The 12,606-nt window shown below is 41.2% G+C and overlaps 1 protein-coding gene across 1 annotated transcript in view; it reads right to left on the bottom strand.

The window, feature by feature from the left end:
• Positions 1-546: 546 nt before the first annotated feature.
• REEP5 (receptor accessory protein 5) overlaps positions 547-12,606 on the bottom strand; it is a 36,802-nt gene continuing 24,742 nt past the window's right edge. Inside the window, exons 4-5 of the mRNA XM_023617861.2 lie at positions 7,888-8,056; positions 547-2,869 (exon numbers count right to left, since the gene is read on the bottom strand). Of these exons, the coding sequence (XP_023473629.1) occupies positions 2,820-2,869; positions 7,888-8,056 (219 nt within the window). The 3' untranslated portion in view covers positions 547-2,819. The remainder of the gene's footprint in view (positions 2,870-7,887; positions 8,057-12,606) is intronic.

Here is a 12,606-nt window from a genome sequence, read left to right as displayed (position 1 = left end):
TTTCCTGCTGTACTATATAGAATTGTAATATTTGATAGTTAAGGATCTGAATTGTATCTGTTATTCTAAACACCATGATTCTAGACATAAGACATGTAAAGGCAGATAGATGGAGCTGACCAGAGCGCACACTCTAGAAGTAGGTATTTTTAATAAAATTCTCAAGTTCTTCTTTTCTTGGTCTCTTAAGACAAAGTACAGAATGATTTGGAGGCACAGATTAGTGTTTACTACATCAAAATATACGCGATACACTATCTTATGTCATATGAGACGTGTGTGATGCAGTATGTGGGTAGAAAGCAGTGGTTTAGATTGGCTTTAAATCTAGTGCTAATTATTGGTAGAAACTTTTTTGGCTGGTATGTTTTCTTCAGGGAAAGTCTTTCATCTAACAAACAGTAACCACCAGGGGAAAATTACAGGCCAGGTGAGGAATAGGGTTAATAAACAGCAATATTTCATTTTTTATATTAAGATTTTGCTTAAATGATTCTAAATTAAAAGAAAAAAAAGGCCCCACAAAATGAAATGAAATATAACAAATGAGATAACAGAGTTTTATTTACATCCATTTCCATTTAATACATCACACCTTCAGGATCGGTGGTACCTTAAAGGCTATGCTCATTTTCTTCAGGCTGTGGGTAGGAGCCTCCCCTGGGTAACTCTTGATCTGAAAGCTTTCAAGGAGGGGAAGAATTGCTGTAAGGATTCTGTAACTTTACCTACCCCCAAAATACAATTCATCTACAAATAAACGCTTGTCTTCAATTACTCTAGTCATGGCAATATATTTGGAAAATCTAGACTGATGAATTGTTCAACTCATAACTTCTGTCATCAATATGTATGCTTCGACTGCCAAAAACACTAAGTTAAATTTCTTGCAGAATGCACTGTAGGAGAAAGCTACAGGGACAAAAAAATTGCATTCAGAACATATATTCTTACTGTAGTAGTTTGTAAACTGATGGGAACCTGTAAGTAATTATGAGCAAAAGTAACTTTTATGCCTCTCCATCTCGCCTGATATTCTGTATACTAAAAGTTACATATTCTGGATACTAACAATCTGATTATATATTCTGTATGCTGAAAGTTGCAAATTTTCATTCTTCTGCCACCAAAAAAGTGTACCTTATTTATGGGGAAAGGGATTTAAGTACTCCTAGAGATACCTTTTTTTTTTTTTTTAATCTAAGGCTTGATTTTCTCCCAATAAAACTGTTTGCCTTCTAAAAGTTTTTTTTCCAAGGTGATGTTAACATAAGATGCCTTATGAATCACTATTATATTTTTCCCAGAAAAAATATATAAATGCCCTGATCCATATTATAATATTTGGGTGATACTGTCCTTTACTTTTGATATTGTCAATATTTTTTACATCATGAGACATCAATATGATCTTACCTGTTATCTTTATTTGCCTTAAAAAATATTTTACAGGCTAGGTATTAATCTTGTGAGTTGTTATACCCTTGTTTTAGTCAGTTTAGTCTAATTCAGAAGGATCCTAGTAGTATGGTTGGTATAAAGCTCAGTTTTTCTAGTCCAAACAAGTTGTCAAGGCCTCTCTAAACTATCTGCCTGATCAAGCTGTTGAGAATAATTCTAACTTTTTTGTTCTGTACTTAAACTATGTAGTTATATGCAATTTATCAAAACAAAGCATAAAGATAGAGGCATTTAAATGGATTACAAATGATTCTTACTTGCAAACTAGAGAAGCCTCATGTGTTTGACCTTAAAGACCAGGGAAAGAACATGTAGGCAGTTTGACTTAACCACTGCCAACTAGATTATAGGTTATATCATACTTCCTTTCATTCTCCCAGAATCGCTTAGAGTCTGGTTAGCATGTACCGTGATATAAACAAGAACATACACGTAATCAGAGGCGGGCAAGTCTCGGGAGGTTCCTTAGACTGGGAAAGAAACAAGACTAAACCAACATGTTACTCAGCTCTGAAGGTGAAACCAGGGACACTTCCCATCCTTGCATCTTAAAAACAGACAAATCTAAAGCTTATAAGCAGATTTTTAAAAGGCCACAAGACAGTATTACTGTTCTACAGGGCATTGGGAGCTGTAGATGACTGATGTGTGTGACACTGCCACATTTATTACTAAAGGAACTGTTTCACAAAGCTGCTCTGATATTCAGCTGCTACAATGTCAGGAAAACAACCAGGCCAATCTCCATTCAACCTCATTTATCACTTAACTATTCATTTGAAATATTACTCATTTGTATTAACTTTCTGAAGAATTATTTAGCAGGCCACACCAGCACAATGGAACCTTCAGCTTTTGGCAGGTGCTCCCCATGAGCATTATGCATGTTATAGTCAGACAGTAACATTTCCCTACATATATGTATGCACACATACATTAAAAACATGTAATACAAAATTGTACATTACATCAAGTAGAACCTTAAAGAGTATCCTAAAATCTAAGCACAGAGAAAATGCATGCAGAGAGAGCCCAGTGAAGTACAAAGCCTGTGGGATATATAATTTTAAGTTTATAGTTCCTGCAGGACAGTAACATACATCTTTTCCTACCCAGAGGCAAAACATATTTTCCAAAGATTTGGACACTGTCCATCGCATTAAATTTAAATTAAAATGCTCCCTATGTATATAGACAGTAAAAGTAAGCAAAATTTTATAACACATTCCTTTTTTTAATATATCAAAAATGTTTCCAAGGCAATATTATTAAAATGATTAAGCCATAGTCCCTAGTATAACATCAGGCTTCAAGGGGAAGGTACAGAGAGCGCAGAAAGGTTCCATCCAGGCAGGGGTTTAGGTGCTCTTCTTTTCATCGCCCAGTAAATTCACGGCAGCTTTCTTGGCTGTTAGGAGGAAAGAAAATTCTATCAGAGCTATTTGCAATACAGGCTCTGTGCCTAATGTAGCTACTAGATAAGAGCCTGGATGACTCATGTGCAGAGAACACATGGGGAGGTTTGTGGTCAGGGCTAGAGTTTCCAGGAAACCGACAAGGGACCTCTTCAGAGCACAAATCCTGAGTACTTGAGCAAAGGTCTTTAAGGTCACCTAGCCTAGCCCTCTTGTAGTGACAGTGTCACTTAAGCCGTCTGCCCTCCGTCCTCCTTTAAGCATCACAAGCAGCAGAGATTCCTTGAGCATATAGTGTTCCTCTGTACAACCAAGAAATTCTTGTGTCTGGGTGCTCACATGTATGACTTCACTGTGTCTCAATCTGACGACAACTAGGTCATCTATCTATCCCACAGTGACAAAAATCAGAGAAAGTCCTCATTCCCAGAACCCAGAAATGATGGTATATTTATACACACATTTGCATTCTCTCACTGTGCCCCCATTTCCTCCTATGAGGGGAAGAGTTTCCTGTAAGTCTTGGAGTTGGTGGCAAGATACTACGTTCGTCAAGAAAATATTCTTACACCTCTGGGAGACTAAGCCTTCCCCTTCCTAATTACCAAGTGGCTTGGAATGTGCTGTAAGAACTAGTATGGTGTGTGAGAAAGAGGGGCGGGGTGGGGGTGGGGGGTAGTTTCCTGGCAGTTTCCAGGGCCTCCTGTGAGATTCCACAAACCGCAGCTGTTTTTGATGGAGCCCAGAGTCAAGTGAAGTGTCTCATTCACCAGCTGCCTGACAGCTGCTCTCCCCTCACTCAATTAACATTGCTGAACAAAGTTGAAGAAGACACTGAAGCCTCTCTCTCAACTAGCCCTTTGTAAAAATTTACTTCCTGCAGAATCTAGAAGCTTTGAGAAAAGTCTAATACGGCAGCATGTAAGTTCCTCCAAACTTATTTTCATTTTTATACTTCCTGTGTAGGAATGCATCATATCAAAGTAAAATTGAGTTTTACAGTATTGATATGTAAGAGAACCAAGAGGCTATGAAATGTGGGTGAACTAGATGGAAATGACATCGCCAGAGGTTGCTGGTTAGGCTAAGGGCAGAGAGGAACAGAAAAGAAATCTCCTAAAAAGAAACTGGTGATCCCAAAGTGGGAAGATGTGAAGGCTACAAGTTAGAAAACCCTTAAAATTGTCGACAAACGTATTGAAGAAACCTAGAGCTGTATGCCCAGAAATAGGAGTCCAGAGGAGAGAGGGGTCTGTGAGGGAGAAGTGGGGAGAACACGGCAGGGACGCCCGTGCTGCTGCAGACCTGTCTTGGTGGGGACCGTACTTCCCAGTGATCAGGTCACCTCCCAGCTCCCACTTCCTAACTACCATAGGGCTCTATAAAAACAATCTCTAATTCTATGTCCACTGCCCACTTTTCTCCAAGTTCTAAAACCCTTACTGTGCTCTGGAACTTAAGACTCATCATTAGCAAAATCTCCTCTATCCTCATCCATTTCGCCAAATGTTTCCCTTTACTTTCTTGCTTTTACAGAAATCTGGCTGTCCCCTGAGGACACTTTGCTCAAGTGGTGGCTGTTTTTTCCCTCCATGACCCCAGCACTACTTGGGCTGGAGGTCTGGCGAGCGCTGTCCTTGCTCTTCGCTGCCACATTCAGAATCTCACGCCATCAGATTCTATCTCCCACTAGCCTTTCTTTTCCAGTCATCTCTGACCCATGGGCTATGCTGCCATGCTGCCTGGTTTCTCTAAGATTAGCTCCAAACTTAACATCACTCTCCAACACTGCTCTTATTTTAATTACTGGTGATTTCAGTATTCTTCCAGTATCCTGGCCTCTTAGTTTCTCCCCTCCAAGCAACTTTGTGTTGGATCCTAGCTACTCCTGCCAACCTCAGGACTCACTCCCATGATCCTTGTCTCTGCCAGTAACTGCAGTCCCTCTATACTCTCGGCGTCAAGGTTCCCACACTCCACCATGACCTCCCATCTTTGCAGCTCGCTCCCTCCAGGATGCGGAGGCAGAGTTCTTCCTCCACCACCCGGTTTTATAATCCAACGATCCTATCACCTTCTCCGCTGCTCCTCACTTCCCTTGATGTCCTCGCTTCCCTTATCACTCAGCTTAAATTCCATCGTCAAACATTAACCACTCCTCAGTCCCACTCTCACTTCACGGTTCATACTTAGGAAAATCAGCTTTGACACAACTCTCCACCTATTCTGCGGCTCCACCCATGTAGCTGAATGTGTCTGGGGAAAAACAGACAAACTGGTCTCACTTGAAATTAATGAACACTAATCTCATGTGAGCCTTAATACTCCCTCGCAATCACCTGACACTGTCTTAGGCCAGCAAATTACAGCCACACTCACTGGTTTATGTATTATTGATGGCTGCTTTCACACTACAGTGACAGGGGAGAATAGTTGCTAGAGAGACCTGATGGCCTGCAAAAACTAAAGTATTTATTATCTGACCCTTCACAGAAAAGGTCTGCTGACCCTGGTCCAGATAAGGATTTCACTCACAGCTTCTCCTCTATCACCTCCTTCCTCGTCCCCTCTCACTTGATCTTTCTAACCACTTTACTGAGAAGTTTGAAGCATCAGAAAATCACTTCTGGAAGCACCCACCATCACATACACTCACCTACCAGCATCTCCACCCATAAACTGATGTCCCTCCTGTTGTTCTAAACTGTTCCTGCTCCTGTGACCAACTCCTCTATGTGTACACTAGGTCCCATCTCCTCTGATCTAATCAAGGGCAGAACCCCAGCAATTCACCCTCTCACGCACACCATTTTTTTGCTCTCTACTGGAGAGGATTAATTTTCAAACATATTTTGCTTCTTCTACTTTAAAAAAAAGAAAATAAAAATCCTCAGGACCCCAGTTCCTTCTTCTAGGCTCAGCCCCATTCTGCTCCTCTGCAGGAAATTTCTCAAAAGACTTATCTATGTTCTTTCATGCCTTTCCTCCCATCTCTCAAATCCATTTCAATTTTGCTCTCCACAAAATCCGTTTTGTCAAGGGCCTTCCTCATTGCTGAATCCAATGGTCAGTGTCAGTCCTTATCTCACTTGACCTGTCTGCAGCACGTGACACAATGGATCACTCCCTCCTCTTTGAAACACCTTCCTCACTCGGCCCCAAGGATACCTCAGTCTCGGGGTTTTCCTGCTACCTCAGCTGGCCACTCCTTATCAGTCTGCTTTGCTAGTTGTTTGTCATCTTCCCAGTCTCTAAACAGTGGGGGCCCCAGGGCTGAGTCCTCAGACCTCCTCTTTCCAACTACATTCAATCCCTTAGCGACCTCATCCAGTCTCATGCTCACTACACTGTCTATATGCTGGTGACCCCCAAATTTATATCACCAGACCACACCTGTCTGCTGAACTCCTGACATCTATATCCAGCTGGCTGGCTGACTACTCCATGTATGTACCTAACAGATCACCTCAAAGTTATGTCCAGAACTGAATTCTTTATTTTCCCCTCTCAACCTGTTACACCCAGTCTTCCCCAGCTCAATGGCAATTCTACCCTTCTATCCGTTCAGGCTAAAAAGTTTGGCCTCGACCTTGACTCCTCTCTCATACTTCATGCCTGACCCATAAGCAAATCCTATTGCTTCTACCTTCAAAATATACCAAGAATCCAATGACTTCTTACCGCTTACTGCCACCACTGTGAACCAAGCCATCATCATCTTCTCCAGCCAGATCACAGCAATAACCTTTTTTTTAAACTTTTTTCTTTTTTAAGATTAGCACCTGAGCTAACATCTGTTGTCAACTTTTTTTTCTCCTTCTTCTTCTCCCCAAAGCCCCCCAGTACATAGTTGTATATTCTAGCTGTAGGTCCTTCCAGCTGTGCTATGTGGGACGCCGCCTCACCATGGCCTGACAAGCAGTGCCATGTCTGTGCCCAGGATCCGAACCGGTGAAACCCTGGGCCACCAAAGCGGAACATGCAAACCCAACCACTGGGCCATGAGGCCGGCCCCTGCAATAACCTTTTAACTGGTCTCCCGATTTCTTCCCTGTCCCCTTTCAGACTATTCTTTGTACACTGGCCAAAGTAATCCTGTTAAAACACGGGATGGAGCATGTTGCTCCTCTGCTCAAAATCTTCCAATAGCACCCATCTCACAGAAAAGCCAAAGCCTTTATATCAGCCTATATGGCATCACTCCCCAACCTCTCTGACCTCGTCTCCTTCGACTCCTCGAGATCACTCCTTTCCAATCGCAGTGCTCCTACCTCTAGGCTTTTGCACATTCTGTTCCTTCTATCTGGAGCATTCTTCCCCATGGTTCCTCCCTTTACCACTTTCAAGTCTGATTCAGTATAACCTTCTTGGTGGGGATTTCTGAAATCATTCTAAGTGATTTAGAGCCCCTAGCACTCTCTTTCTATTTGCTTTATTTTATCTATATCTAATCTGCTAAGTATATATAACTTACTTCTGAATTCTACCATCTCTCTCTCTCAACAAGATTGTATGCTTTGTGAGTTCAAGTATTATGGTCTGTGTGGCCCACTGGTTCATCCCCAGCACTGTGAACATGCTCGGCACATATTCAGCACCTCGCTAAATAAAAATCTGTTGAATGAATGAAAACCAGGAGAGCTGAGAGAGAGGGCATTCTCTTGGACTTGTAACAAAAGAAATTCTAACAGCATATTAAGCAGTTCAACCTGCACTGAATTAAAGAGTGTACTTGTATGTAAATACAGATGATCCTCTAAAATCTCTGCCCAGCACAGGAAAGTCATTTTCCTAACGTGCTGACTGAATGGTGGGTTAAATGCAGCACGCTAGAAGAATCCCGGGAAAAGTAAAGGGCAACAGGCCAAGTCTTGGTAAAGAAGTCCCAGAGCAGCCTCAGCATCTGGCTGAGGAAAGGTGATGGAACAAGAAGGCGAGGAAGCTTGTTCTTTTGGGCCCAGTGTCCCCCATTTCCTCTCACATGCTGACCTAAGCTGTCCCCAAGTCGTACCTTCTTTAGTGATGGCATCTGCAGTCTCTTTGGCTTTGTCCTTCAAGTCATTCACCACAGTGTCCACCTGGGACTCGTGCTTCAGGAAGAAAGGGCGGATGACGCGCCTGTAGATCAGGTCTGCCCCGTTGGAAGGGCTGGCGGCCATGCACCACAACAGGAAGCCACACTGCACAGAACGAGAGCGGCGCGGTCACAGGAGGGCGGTGGGCACCCGCACAACACACACTGCCCACCACTACGCTGGGGGTGGCACTGCCTCTGCTATTTTCTCCAACAGTATTTCCTGTGTTTTCTGCAGGCTATAGGTGCACTTTTCTCAGACAGAAAAAATGTAACAAATAAGGAAAAAGCTGGTAAAGAAAAGATGAGACTGAAAAGGAAAGGTAAAACACACCAAGTCCAGCAGCTTGACTTCCTTCCTAACTTGGACCGCTTACTAGTTTCTAGCTACAAGAGGCTTTCATTAATTCTAACTCTTAAAAATCAACTTAAAAAAACATAGTACTTACCTGCGCATGTAAAGCCCCTAGAGAAGCCGCGCATCTCTCCGGCTTTCTCTTAGTAAGCTAACCCTGGTAAGTTTGTCACATTTATTCATCCTGTTACAGAAAAAACACCCCGGCCCTTCCCGAATTCTTTCCTCAGTGGAGTCTCAGTCTTGGGTAGATCTCGGCCTTCAAGGAGTCTTCACAGGCAGCTGTCCTTCCTCTTTTACCCTGAATGTAGGTATTATTCCTAACTCTTTCCTTATGGCTCTGTTTTGCCATTGAGATAAAAAATGAACAAGAATTCTGCCATAAGAACTTAGAAAACAAGAACTGTCACACTATATTTACATCCCAAACACTTGTACTGTTTATTCAGATGATAAATAACAACCCAACACTTCAAGTCATCCAAGCATTTTACTGGATAAAGAGCAAAAAAGGGGATATTCAGAGTGATATGTGCTCATTTCCCTAGAAAGTTTAACGAACAACATACTGGGTTCTTTTAAAGATTCTAACTGTGCTGTATTCCACACAGCCTAGGAGACTCTATTAAAAACAAATCGTTTCTTAAGATTCCAAATCTGTATTTTTTACAACTTCTCCTTAAAGTAAAAATCTCTCAACTTCTTATGCCACAAATTTAACTCTACAGCCTTAGTCCTTGTTATTCGAAACCAAAAAACATGTTCAAATAATCAAGACGCTACACTGCTTTCCTGAGAGAGTCTTTTGGGCTTCCAATGCATATATCTGTGCCCCAAAGTTCACTCCATCAGTACCAAATTGGCTCCCAGAAATTCGTGTTACATTTTGAACTTCTATTACGCTCAAAATAAAAAATAAAACACATATTCTCAACAGATTACTTTCTGTCAATTATCTGAACTACAGAACTCTGGGAAAGCAACACTCACGAATCAGAATTTGTACCGACTCACAAGAGCAGAGGAGCAAGCTTTCAAAAGACAGAGGTTATCAGACTGGATTAACCAAAACGGGCTACATGCTTCCTACAGGAAACACACCTAAGACAAAACCAATTAGGGACACTTACAGAGATTTTCGTCCCACCATTTGTATCAGACAAATACCAACTCCCAAAATAGTTTACATACTAATATTAATAGGACATAAATGTTACTTAGGGCACAAGAAGTAAACAGAGTGATAAGGAAGGAAAACAACTCACCCAACAGATTCACTTGAATATAGATCCACCTGTATATCTTTGAAATATGCAAATGATATACAGCTTTGTATATATACTTAAATTATATCTTTATAATTACACAATTTTTATTTTTATAACTATATAAATTTATAATTATATAAAGCTATATATTAAGTTCCAAATATAGCTTGGAAATACATAAATAAAAGTCAGATAGATTGTGGACAAAATCCACAATCATAGTAGATTTTAACACTTCCATCAGAAATTGATATATCAAACAAACTAGTAAGAATACAGGACAAAGAACACAAAATTTAAAATCTTGATCTAAAGGTATATACACAGGTCTCTCCGCCCAATGAACAGGTTCTAAGAGAACTATATATATGAGAATGGGCTCAGAGAAACGGGTTTCAATCCGGATTCTGCCACTTACCAGCTGGGCAAACCTTGTGCAAGTTACTTAATTGCTTAGGTCTGTTTTTGACTCTATAAAATAGGTATTAATTGAAATTTTAAAAAATCTATCTCACATAGATTTTTGTAAGAAAATAAACATTTTTGGAGCATTTAGCACAGTAGGGGCTTGGTCTCTGTCCCAAAGATACTGAGTCTTCTACCAACATCCATGAAACAGTTAGCAGGCTAACTTATTAGCTTTAAGTGGGGTAAAATCAAATCCCAGAACCAACATACACCCTTTTTATTTATTTTTTTTGAGGAAGATAAACCCTGAGCTAACATCTGCTGCCAATCCTCCTCTTTTTGCTGAGGAAGACTGACCCTGAGCTAACATCCCTGCCCATCTTCCTCTGCTTTATATGTGGGACACCTGCCACAGCATGGCTTGCCAAGTGGTGCCATGTCCGAACCTAGGATCCGAACCAGCGAGCCCCGGGCCGCTGAAGCTGAACGTGTGCACTTAACCGCTGTGCCACTGGGCTGGGCCCCATGCCCCCCTTTTTTTTTTAATTTATTTTTTTATGCTTTATCTCCCCAAATCCCCCAGTACACAGTTGTATATCTTAGTTGCAGGTCCTTCCAGTTGTGGCATGTGGGACGCCACCTCAACGTGGCCTGACGAGTGGTGCCATGTCCGCGCCCAGGATCTGAACCAGCGAAACCCTGGGCCACCGCGCTGCGCAAACTTAACCACTCGGCCACGGGGCCAGCCCCAGAAGACGTTTGGTTTTTAACATCTCAACATACAATGTTTTCCATTGGTTGCTTGCATAGGTAATGCTACTACATACGTACCCCAAACTCAATACGACAATTTAAACAAAATGATGTACAGGAAAGGGAAAAGTTACGTTCTCAACAGAAGATCAGAATTCTATATGGACATTTTGAAGAGTATGCAGTGTCCAAGGGGATGTGCCATGTACTACTGCATACAAAGCCACAGTTTCTTTCCAACTGTATTAACTATTTGGAGAGCAAGAAGTGTTGCTTTTAGCATCTAACATCCTAATGTGAGACTTCTTACTTATATAGGAGTATTTTGCTGTGTTCTATTAATGTTTAGGAAATTGGTATGGAGTTGTAGATTGTCATGTAATACATTTTAACTCTTACCATTTAAAATTATAGGAAAGAGTTTCCTGGCTTGTATTCCTACGTAGAATATCTGATTTTCAGGAATGGGTTATTGATGTAGAGACAGATACCCACATTATAACCAGAGGCAGCAAGGTGAAGTAGAAATGACTCACTGGATTAAGAATCAGGAGAGCTGATCTATTCTATGACTCTAGGTAGATCAAACAACCTCTCGAAGAGTCCATTTCCTCTCTTCTGCAGGATTTTAGGAAAGTCACAGATTAATGTACTTGAACAAAGTATACAAGATGTAAGCAGTAGTGTTACCAAGTCCTACAGTTCTTACTGTTGTTGAAAATCTCTGAAATATTATATGCTGATGTAGATCTCAACGCGTCAGCAATCCAGAAAAGCTGATGCATTCATCCTTTCTGGACGAATTAAGGCAAGACTCCCAGACAGGACCAGAGCCAAGTGTCTACATTTCTGTACCTCTCTAACATGATTACTTTGTAGGCTACACTCCAGACTGCTAATTTAGTTCTTTCCGATACCCTGTAGCTATTATCTTGAGACAGTAAAATAATTACTGCTCTCTACCTACATCCTTAGCATTTTCCAGTTCTCAAATGAAATAACTTTCTTGTATTAAAAATAAAGTTAATTACTGCCCAACTCTCAGGGTGATATGCAGCGACCAGCTTTTACAACTCTCTTTCCTTAATCTATGTAACTGTTCCACAGTCTAGGAACACCCTGAGCTACAGCGATCTGGCCAGCCTTTTAATCAAGCTGACCTCAACGCGCCAGCCGATGATACTCCCAAGAGCAAAGACAAGCCCACGCTCACCTGCAGTTCAGACAGAGTCCCTGCTATTTTAACTGAACTATTAGCACTGACACACCAACTCCTTAAATTACAAATTACAACAGGCCAGATAATTCTGTCTGTGATTCTAATGCTGTCACCATCCAATTTTCTCCCAGAAGAGGTATTTCCAAGGTAGAGACATGCTTAATGTGCACAGGTTGGGACCAGCCTGGTTAGAATTGAACGTTAATGTCAGAAAAAAAAAATATTTCAACACTGACCTCCTGATACGCTGCAATCACTTGATCAGAAACTCAGTCTTAGGAAGACCTTGTAATGTGGCCACAAGAAGAGTGATGGGCTACAGTTAAAACAGACTGCTCAGCAGGCACAAGAAAAGCTATAAAAAAGATCATGTGAAGGAGAAGCTCTCTCTATCTTGTTTGCCTCCTACAAAGGTAAGAATAGAAATGTTACGCTCTCTTTCAACGGGTAAAACGGCACAGGTGACAGTCTGGATCGGGAATTAAACTTGCCAGGCTTTATTCAATCTTGTTTTAAAAATAAATCTAGAAAAGGATTTAAATGAGGTGCAAAGATATCCATTGCAGCATTCGTTATAATAGCAAGATAAATGTCCTAAATGTCTATCAACTGGAGAATGAGTAAATTATTATCTATAATGGATTAGACTGCAT

This window comes from Equus caballus, chromosome 14 (genome assembly GCF_041296265.1).
Source record: "Equus caballus isolate H_3958 breed thoroughbred chromosome 14, TB-T2T, whole genome shotgun sequence".
Taxonomy (NCBI): domain Eukaryota; kingdom Metazoa; phylum Chordata; class Mammalia; order Perissodactyla; family Equidae; genus Equus; species Equus caballus.
This window is presented reverse-complemented; position numbering and strand designations above follow the sequence as displayed.